Here is a 10,425-nt window from a genome sequence, read left to right as displayed (position 1 = left end):
TACACTTTCACCCCAGCCTTGTTGCCAGCACAGGGCTTTGTGACACTGGAGACATCAGGAAGAGGCTTAAAATCTGAGCTCAAAATTCTTCCAATTTACCCTTACTGTTATCCCAGTGAGTAGGGCTGGTGTTCTGAGGAGTTTGTTCAGTATTTTAGAGGTGAAATCCTCATATTTTCAAAGGTAACATACCTTGGGCAAGGTGGAAATGCTCATTGGCTTTCTTTTCAGCTCTCTGGACTTTGGCAGGTTTTCTCTGGATTGGAACTTTTGATCACAGAGATCAAATGGCATCAGATATTTAGAAAAATAACAGCATTAAAGATCCTGTATCTCCAAGAAGGGATGCAGAAGGAAAAATAAATTTTTACATACCAAAATGCTCCCGTGGCTGGATAAAGCAACAGCACCAGAGATGCCTAGGTTTAGATGAGTCCTTGCAGACCTGCTCCCATGTGAGCAGCAGACTGGGTCTCTGGAGAGCCCAGAGCAGATGCACTCAGCCTGTCTGAGAGCCTCATCTCCCATTGTGGGTGCTAGGTGCCACAAGAAGTCCCACAGGTACAGCCATGAAGTGCATTGCACAGGACCCCTCATCCTGGCAGGCAGCTGGCTTAACCCATGCAGAGCCTGAAGCATCCCTCAAGAACCCACCTGGTCCTGCCCTCACGGTAGGTCTGACTCATTGTCACAAGAAAATAGCAAGCAAGAGCGGTTCCCCTTCAAGAATTGAATTTCATCATCTCTTTGCTATTGCAGGCAGCTCCCAGGAGCTTCATCTCTAAGAGGAGCTGCTAGCTGTGCCCAGGTCTAAGTGGGAGAAAGCCCAACAGAGACCCAGGTGACTACCTGGCTCATTCCTTCACCTGGCATGAGCTCAGCCATCTGACTTCATTCAAAGCAGACTGAGATGACAGCACTCCTTCCCCTGCCCTGTTTTCCTCTATTTCCACAGTCCCCTAGACTGCTTACATAGTTGCAGCTGTGACACACAATGACCTTTTTTCCCCATCACCTTTGCTTTGCTTATCCCTCCTTGTTTGGTTTTCTTGAGGGGAAGTTATCTCAAAGTCCCCCTGAAGCTTCTCACGAGCACTGATCTTGGTAAATAGGGTCTGATGAGCTCGGTGCTACCCAGGGGATGCCTGATGACCCCACAGCCTTGGGACAAGTCTGGCAATGGTCCCTGAGTTTCAGCCCGGGCCACTGGCTCGGCAGATGGAGCTCCTGCCCAAGGATTTGGGCAGAGCAGCTACCAGACTGCAGTGGGATGCTGTGGCCACTACTGGCGGCTCGGAACATGGACACTGTATATCTTTAGGAGTCAGAGAGAGATCCGAAACAGGGAAAAAAATTGATTTTGCAAGGCTTTTTTTCTGCTGGCTTTGGAAGAGGAGTTTGAACAAGAAGACAGGAGTGGATCTTCCAGTTCCTGCTCCTATAGCAATTAGGAATGAAAGACCTGTGCAGTAAACTCTACCTTTTTTCCCGGTATTGAGGGACTGGAATACTCTGGATTAGGAAAAACCTCAGGTAATATTACTGCTCTAGACCTGAGCTGGCTTTGCAAGGCTCCAGGGGGCTTATGACACTGTCAGGCTTACCCAGGGTAATCAGCTTTGCAGCAGCACTCTGTACAGGCAGAAACCAGCAATGGCTGTGCAGCCACCTTCATGATGAGGTGAGACAAAGCTCCTCCAGGTATCAGGAACAGGGCAGAGTCCCCCAAATCAGGATAGTTTCCAGAAAAAATGCCTGCTCTAAGTTGTCTGGTTGTGTAAGCTGGTGAAGGTCTCTCCATGTACAGGATACAGCCACAGGCCTTGCAGCTGGTCCAACTCTGCAGCTGGCATGGGATTAATATGAACCAAACTGCTGCTCCAATCCAAGGAGTTGGGTGGGATCCCCATGGGCCAAGGGCTGAAGCAGTGAGGCCAATCATCCCCCTCCATCACTGGAGCTATCAGGTATTTCTAAATCCCAGACCTGGGGTGATGTGTGCATTCAGCATTAGGACTGGTATCCTCCCTGCTTCAGGACACAAATGAGTGCATTTCCAGATGGAGCAGGACCCTGCACCACTCTGAGGGACAGACGCTGACTGTGTCCTTTCTCTCCACCTCCTCATGCTGCTGCAGGTGTTCTGTAAGTGCTGTGTGCTGCTGGCAGAGATTTTGTTGTCCCTATCTGCACCACATGGACTGCAGAGCAATGTCACCCTCTGCAGCCACCCCCCCAGCCACTTCCACCTTGTGTTAAGCCTTGTTGGGCTTGTGGCTAATCTGTGACAGCTCATAACCTTGGCTCTCCCTCCTCAGCTGCAGAGGCAACAGATACCTCTTTTCTCACACCATCTATATGCACAGAAAAAAAATGGTGAGCAAACCTCCCCTGAGTCCCTTTATTGTCAATAAATCCTCCATACATCACCCATATTTGTCAACCTGCTGTGGGAAATGAGAACTAATGGGAACTGATTTCTACTTTGCGTGACTTTTATGCTAAAAAAGTCCATTTAAAACAGTCTAAAAGGGTTTGGTAAATGATTAATCTGTTCCTGCAGCATTTGACAGGGCAGTAGTTTGTTTATGGCTTATTATGTTTAGCTACTTATGGCTCTGTCTGCTAGGACATGTTGTATAATCTCCCTAAAAGCAGCTGATAGTGACTGCTTGATAACCTGTAAAAGGAACTTCAATGTACAAAACTGTCCTTCTGTTTAAAGGAAGAATTTTTTCCTAATGGGTTCTTTAAAGAGTGATGCTGTCCCTGAACTACTAGGAAGATAACATATGCAGAATCACAGAATATTCTGAGTTGAAGGGGACCTACAGGGATCATACTTTAGGCCAATTCTTAAGTGAATGGCCCATATATGACATTGGTGCTCTTAGCAGCAACTGAGGCACCCTCAGAGTCTTAGAATGCCAAAAATCTGAGGATTCAGGAATCACAAAGCTGTAACCTGAATACAGGCCTGACAAGACATGAGGTGTGACACATGTGACAAGAGAGCAGGGGAGGTTCTGGGGATAAATTTGGTCTGAGGGAAGGAGACTCTTAGGGTAGATGCACTAAGGGGTTTAGTTGTGTAGCTGCCCTTTGAGCTGGCTGATTTGTGTTTTGTCACTTGAAACCCTTGAAGCTCCTGTTTAGCTATAAAAGGGTCTAAAGTCCTGGCTCATTTTCAGCTTATCACAGTTATGTCAATGTTTAATCTGTGCATGCTAAATGCTGCTAAGATCCTTGGAGTGAGGAATCCTGGCTTCTTTCATCCTGGGGGACAGACAGGCCCTGATCCATACCCGATAGCACCTGATAAAGCAGCCCAAATATATCACACCAGTGCTGGCATCCAGAGGACATCTGGCTTTCAGGGGACTGTGGGAGATTTCAGCCCAGCCTGGCTTGAGACCACTTGCACTCTGGGTGGGTTCATAAAGCACTCACCAGCGCAGAGAGGCTTTCCACGGCCCAGTTAAATATTCACAGGTAAGGATGGGTCTCTGCGATGCCATAACCCCATGGATGGAGCAAAGATAGAGCTGGATCTGGGCCCTGGGTCACCCCTGTGCACCCCTGAGCAAAAGTCCTTGTCATCATCCCTGGGCATTACTCAGGCTGACAGCTAGGCCAGCAGACATTTAATGCTTTCTGGAGACATGAGTCTTAAAGCATGGGAGTGCAGATTCAGAAACTCTTTTACCCTGGTGGAATCTATGATAGGAATCCCAGTTTCATCCTGTGCTGCCTTGAGAAGGGCCAGTGCCTGCTGTCCCCACTGACCACTCACATCTCACCTCTTCTCTGTGAGGGGAAGGGCTGGGGTACCAAGATGCCATCCCACAACATCATAGGAGTGAGGAAAACCCAAAAAACCCTGGGGACAGGACAGCTTGGCTCAGGAGCTCTGGCTCGATTGTATATGATTTTTTTGCCCCTGATCTTCTGCTCCTGGGGAAATCAAGGGATCTAAAGCCACTCTCTGGGAGTGAAATCACTGCATAGAAAGCTTGCAAACTTCCCTCACATCCTTTATTCTTGGACAGATTTCTGAGTCATGATGTCCACGTGTTTTGGGGATTTTAATGAGTTGCTTAATATTGAAAAAAAAAAAAAGAAAAAAGAAAAAAGGAAAAAAGACAGACAAAAAAAAAAAAAAAAAAAAAAGAGAAGAAAATCTCTTCTTTCCATTTCTTTTTTTATTCACTCTGGAAAATGGTGCGACTTGTCTTAAAGGAAAGAGAAAAGCCTGTCTCCAGGCTGGCTGGGATGGTGAAAGGAGGAAGGAAGAAGAGGAAGAAAGCTCCGAAGTCAGCAGCTAAGGACTGACCCAGCACACAATAACACCTTCAAAGTGAAAATGTTGTTTTGCAAAAACACAAGGGTTTCACTGGAAACCACCCGGGCTGGAGCTGCAAAGCCATGTCAGGAGCCAGGCCAGCACTGGGAGGCTGCCAGGTCTGAGCACTTAGGGGCTGGCAGAGTGCCCCAAGCAAATGTAATCCAACCTACTCCCCAAAACCACCCATGTCCTGGATCACCATCTCTTTGGGGCAGCAATAACCTTCTTTTTCTTACCCTCCTTCCCTGGCCAGTGCTTGCCTGAGAACATTTTTATCCACTCCAGCTCTTTTTCTCGGCTAAGTCTCACTCATCCCAAGAATGCACTTCAAAAACTAACCAGGCAGTTAATATGAGTGTCTTGAGATCTGCTGTGATCGATCCAAAATGTAGTAACCTCTGGCATTTTTAATGGCTCCCTGGGTGGCTTATCATCTCTGTATATTTAGGTACCGATGTCATAGTGACATGAGTAAATACACCCAGCCATCTATTGCTGGGCACAGATCAGATGAGCAAACTGGCTCCTTTTCCCTCTCTCCATATAGGCTGTTCCTGCAAGTTTTCATCCTGTCAGATTACACAGACCCCAGGAAGGGGCCATGGGAGCCACAAACCCAGTTGCACAGAATGCATTGCCTTGAGCTACTAGCCTCAGTTTCTCCTGCCTGTGTTTTTGTTGGCAGTAGATACTCAGCTGTGCTGCATTAGCTGGCTTAGTGATGCCTGATGCAGCTGGAACACATCACCTTCTGTGCATTTCTCAGCAAAACAAGGCTTTGATGTAGTCCCGGTCTTGCAACAATTTCAATTTAATACACCTATCCTCATACTCTGTACCAAAATATCTTCCAGCCACACTGCACATCTTGCCTGGCATAAGCCCAGGAGCTACTGAGTTGCAATAAATTAGGAGAACTGAATGATAATTAAAAAACAAAGACAGAAATGTAGTGGAAAATTCCCTTTTCCTCCTGCAAGGGCCAGAGGCTGTGCTGGGGCGATGGCTTTGGAATAGGTAGCAGGGCAGGCAGTTGAAGGGAAAGAGAAACACATTCCCACACCCCGACATCCCCATGCATTTCAGGGAAGGAGCAAAGTGCAGGGAGATAAAACATCTTTCAGCAGCTCACGTCCCTGGGAGTGTGGTGGGGAGCAGCAGGTGGAGGCTGAAGACTTCAGCACAGCATTTCTCTGCCTGTGTTTAATGCAGGAAGGTTGTGGGCAGGAGAGAAAATCCAGCAGGGCTCATAATTAATGGAAACCCAGATCAGCCTGTGATGTCCAGCTTGTATGCTCAGGCACCAGCCCTTTCCCCTGGCCCCATTCTCCTCCAGGCTCTAGGCTGACTTTCATTCCTTCATCCTTGTTCTCTGGGACAAAGTGAGGCTGCAGCCAAGAGAGAGTCATAGGAATCCTGGCACAGACATGCTCCAAAAAAGTTCAACACAGCTGCCAGTGAGCAGGCTGTCACTGCAGAGAGAAGTAAGCCAGAGGTAGAGGGCAGAGAGGCTGGGTTGCAGACACAGCAGAGGAGCAGCGGCCCTGAGCAGAATTTATTTGGGTTTTTTTGGTGTTCATAACCCTCTGTTTTATGAAAAACCATTATAGGTGTGAGAAGCCAAGCTTTGGAAAGGACATTGTGACAAAGCTTCATGTAGCAGCTTGGATTTTCTATTCACCAGTTGGAGTAAAAGAATTGAGCAGCAAAGTTGCTAACCAGGTGTTGAGGCTGCAAAGGGATAATGGACACTCAGCTTACCCACCGCTCAGGAAAACATGGAAACTTAAAGGAGGATGCCAAAGAAGGGCACTTGACTGAAAATGTAACACCAGTGAAGCCCTCCAAGGAGCTGAGGCCAATGTTGGGCACCATCTTGCTGGGCCTCATCCTGTTCATTGCTGCTGTGGTGGCCTGGTGCTACTACACGGTGTCCCTGAGGAAGGCAGAGCGGCTCAAAACGGAGCTGATGGACCTGCGGGCGGACGGCTTCATCATCCGCAACCAGCACGGGGAGGTGGTGTTCCGGCTGGCCTTCCGCTCGGGCAACCTGGACCTGGAGTCGTGCTCCAAGGAGGGCGAGATCCTGAGCTGCTCGCGCTCGAGCCAGGGGCCGCTCAACTTCTTCATCCAGACGGTGAAGCCCAAGGACACGGTGATGTGCTACCGTGTGCGCTGGGAGGAGCTGGCGGCCGGCCCGGCCGTGGAGCACACCATGTTCTGGGAGGACGCCCACTGGTACGGGGGCTCAGAGATGAGCATCCAGCACTGGCCCATCCGCCTGGCCGGCTACCAGGAGCCCGTGCCCTACGTGACCAGTGACGTCTACTCCTTCCGCGACAGCTTTGGCGGCATCCTCGAGCGCTACTGGCTCTCCTCCAAGGCGGCGGCCATCAAGATCAACGACTCCGTGCCCTTCCACTTGGGCTTCAATGCCACCGAGCGTGCTCTCTTCTTCCAGGCCCGCTACAAGGACTCGCCCTACAAGCCCCCGCCAGGCCAGCAGCCCTTCCCCGAGCTCAGCTACCGTGTCTGCGTGGGTTCCGACATCACCTCCATCCACAAGTACATGGTGCGCAGATACTTCAACAAGCCCTCCAAGATCCCTGCTGAGAACGCCTTCCGATACCCCATATGGTCCACCTGGGCCCTCTACAAGAATGATATCGACCAAGATAAACTCCTGCGGTTTGCTGAAAAGATCAAGAAATACCATTTTAACTGCAGCCACATTGAGATTGATGACATGTACACCCAAGCCTATGGGGACTTTGACTTCGACCCTGTCAAGTTCCCCAATGTAACAGAGATGTTTGCAAAGCTGAGGGAAGATGGGTTTAAGGTCACTCTGTGGGTTCATCCCTTTACACACAGAGATTCTTCCAATTTTGGTGTGGGGATTGAGCGTCAGCTGTTCATCAAGGAGCCGTCAGGGCGGCTGCCAGCCATGGTGGAGTGGTGGAACGGCATCGGGGCCATCCTGGACTTCACCAACCCAGCAGCCCGTGACTGGTTCCAGAGCCACCTGCGCCAGCTCCGGCACAAGTATGGCATCTCCTCCTTTAAGTTTGACGCGGGCGAGACCAGCTACCTGCCCAAGCAGTTCAGCACCTTCCGCCCGCTGTCGGACCCCAGCATCTGGTCCCGGCGCTACACGGAGATGGCCATCCCCTTCTACGAGCTGGCCGAGGTGCGGGTGGGCTACCAGTCACAGAACATCTCCTGCTTCTTCCGCATCATTGACCGTGACTCTGTCTGGGGCTACGAGCTTGGCCTCAAGTCCCTCATCCCCACTGTCCTCACCATCAGCATGCTGGGGTACCCATTTGTACTGCCAGATATGATTGGAGGAAACTTCCTCCCCAACAAGACGGAGGGGGCAGTGGAGATCCCCAACCGGGAGCTGTACGTGCGCTGGCTGGAGCTGTCAGCCTTCATGCCCTCCATGCAGTTCTCCATCCCACCCTGGCTCTACGACAAGGAGGTGGTGGAGATCGCGCAGAAGTTCACGCAGCTCCACGAGTCCCTGGTGGCTCCGCTGCTGCTGGAGCTGGCAGGGGAGGCGACCGACACGGGCGACCCCATCATCCGTCCCATCTGGTGGATCTCGCCCCGCGACGAAGCCACTCACCGGATCGACTCCCAGTTCCTCATTGGGGACACCCTGATGGTGGCTCCTGTGCTGGAGATGGGCAAGCAGGAGCGGGATGTCTACCTGCCAGCGGGCAAGTGGCGCAGCTACAAGGGAGAGCTGTTTGAGAAGACCCCGGTGCTGCTCACCGACTACTCTGTTGACCTGGATGAAGTTGCCTATTTCCTCTGGGTTTCCTAACAGGGTCCTCTTCAGCTGTGCAATGGACTCAGTGATTAGTGGCTTTAATGACCTGGGAATTCTAATAGTTTTTAATGTAGCAATATTTGAGTTTGAAGTTTGAAGGAGACACTGAGACCTCTGTTCTGTGTGGCAATTGTTCTACAATAACTTATTAAAATGTATTGGATGGGTGTTCTTTGTTACTGCATTGTGATAAATTAGTGTACAGAAACACAGTCTCTGCTCATAATTTTTTCCCACCAAATGCATGTTTCTTCTCTCTAAAGGCAATTACATGGTCTCCTTTGTTAACCAGTTTCACAGATGATCCCCTGGGACATTGAAAATTTCATGTGCTTAATGAAGGAGGCAGCTGCAGCAAAGTTTTGTTGTTTTTTTTTTTTTTTACAGAAAGCACTCTATGGTTATCCTAAAGAGGAAGAAAACCAATTTGCAGCCTGCATATGAGATGGGAGCTGATGCAGGACTTAGGAGTTTTCATTTCCCACGGCCTGAGCTACCTGAGCAGCAAGAAAGCTACAGCACTTTCTAGTGCTGTGGCACCTGTTCTCCCCCTTTTATAAATTACTGAGAACCATGTCCATGGTATGCACTCATGTAAGCCAATACAGTGTGGTGATATTTCATGGCAGTCAAGATGAAATCCTAGGACCAAGTCATGCAGGGGTTTATACTTAGTAGGATCCATGCATGTTTTAGGACCATGTTCAGGACAAATGTAATCTCTCAGGTGCCAGGACAGAACTTGGTCTCCTCAGAGAATTCAGACAATTAACAAACCAGCCTGAGTAGCAGGCTGCCTCAATTTGCCCACTGAGAATGTTTTCCCATCCTGTGTTAATGGAGATCCTTGTCCATGATAGGTGGATCCTTCTGTATCATTCTGCCCATAGAGGTGACCTCTCCAGAATGAAGGTGTCTCAGCAGCTCCTGAATGCTTGGGGTAAACAGGCTGGCTGTGAAACACTCTCCACTCTGTCCAATGTTTCCTGCTGTTTTTAAGCAAAAAGAAATTTTGGATTGACATGACTGAGCAGTTTAAGAGAGTCCAAGGGTCTCTGGGCTGCAGTGTGCCTTCCCAAAGTGAGAGACGGATCACTTTGCTGGCTCCAGTACCACTTCCAGTGAGCACCTGGGAGGTAAAGCTGTGTTTGGCCCCAGGGCAAGAGAAAGCTCCTTTTTTTTAGGGGTTTGACCCAGGACTGCTCCATACAAAAGTAAACAAAACAGGTGTGAGGAACATTGTCCTCAGTCAAGAGCTTGTTTGGTGCCTAGATGAAGCAGACCCAAAACTGGCTTAAACCTGTTACCCGTCAGTACATCCATTGTGTCACGAGGACCCTGTATGGACACAACAGCAGTGCCAAACGGGATGAGTCAGAATATTTTTTAGATGCCCCTGAAAGCAGCTGGAATCACAGTAATGCTATCATTGGCGTGGCAGTGGTGAGGGAAAACCAGCCTTAATGCAGGAATTTGAAGCAGAAAAACAATGTTCAGTCTGGCAGTTGTGTTCGGGGTTAACAGGACACCACAGAATCCTTACCACAGGCTTTCTCCCATGCCAGGATAGTAGTTTCCAAGGAAGCATCTCCCCCAAGGCTGAGAAAGCATTTCTCCAGTTGCTGCTTCGAAGTCCCAAATGGTCCCCCACATCTGGTCTTGGGGGAACCAGAGAGTCCCAGGGCAGCCCTGCAAAATTCCTCTGGCTGTTGTTTCTGCATTAAAAAAAGGTTTTCTGCAAAGCTCATGCCCACAGTAATGAGAGGTAAGATCCAGACTCCATCACCTTCTGCCCCTGCGGTCAATGTGCTCTGCATGCACACACACCTCTGCCACCCACCTGCACCACAGGCTGATGGGGAAAAAAAACAGGCAACACTGAGACTTCCTGCAGACTCTGGGGGTGACATGAGATGCCTGGTCTCATGACTACAAAAATGTCTCCCCCATCCCTTTCTAATCTGTCCCTCAGTGCCTTTCCTTCCTGCCCAGCTGAGCCACAGGAAGCCATAGGGGACAGGTGGATGCTGGAGGCATCCTGAGCAGGTGGCAGCACAGCCACCTCTCCACACCCTCCTGCCACACAAGGGGCTGTGTGCTGTTGGAGGGACATCTTGTTTGCCTTGCTAAGCTTCAGTCCTGCTTGATTTTTTTTTCACTCCCAGTGCTGTCCACAAGCTCTTTACTGGAGGTGCTTGTGACATGAGACTCTCCTACAGAACCTGGCTCACCACAGGCTGCC

The 10,425-nt window shown here is 49.8% G+C and overlaps 1 protein-coding gene across 1 annotated transcript; it reads left to right on the top strand.

The window, feature by feature from the left end:
* The first annotated feature begins 5,699 nt into the window (after window positions 1-5,699).
* Window positions 5,700-8,445, top strand: MYORG (myogenesis-regulating glycosidase). Its single transcript, XM_021554590.3, has one exon. The coding sequence runs from the start codon at window positions 6,090-6,092 to the stop codon at window positions 8,175-8,177; it is 2,088 nt and encodes a 695-aa protein (XP_021410265.2). The 5' UTR covers window positions 5,700-6,089; the 3' UTR covers window positions 8,178-8,445.
* The last annotated feature ends 1,980 nt before the right edge of the window (window positions 8,446-10,425 follow it).

This window comes from Lonchura striata, chromosome Z, assembly GCF_046129695.1.
Source record: "Lonchura striata isolate bLonStr1 chromosome Z, bLonStr1.mat, whole genome shotgun sequence".
Classification (NCBI taxonomy): Eukaryota; Metazoa; Chordata; class Aves; order Passeriformes; family Estrildidae; genus Lonchura; species Lonchura striata.
Note: the sequence above shows the minus strand (reverse complement) of the source record. Positions and strands in the feature narration are given on the sequence as shown.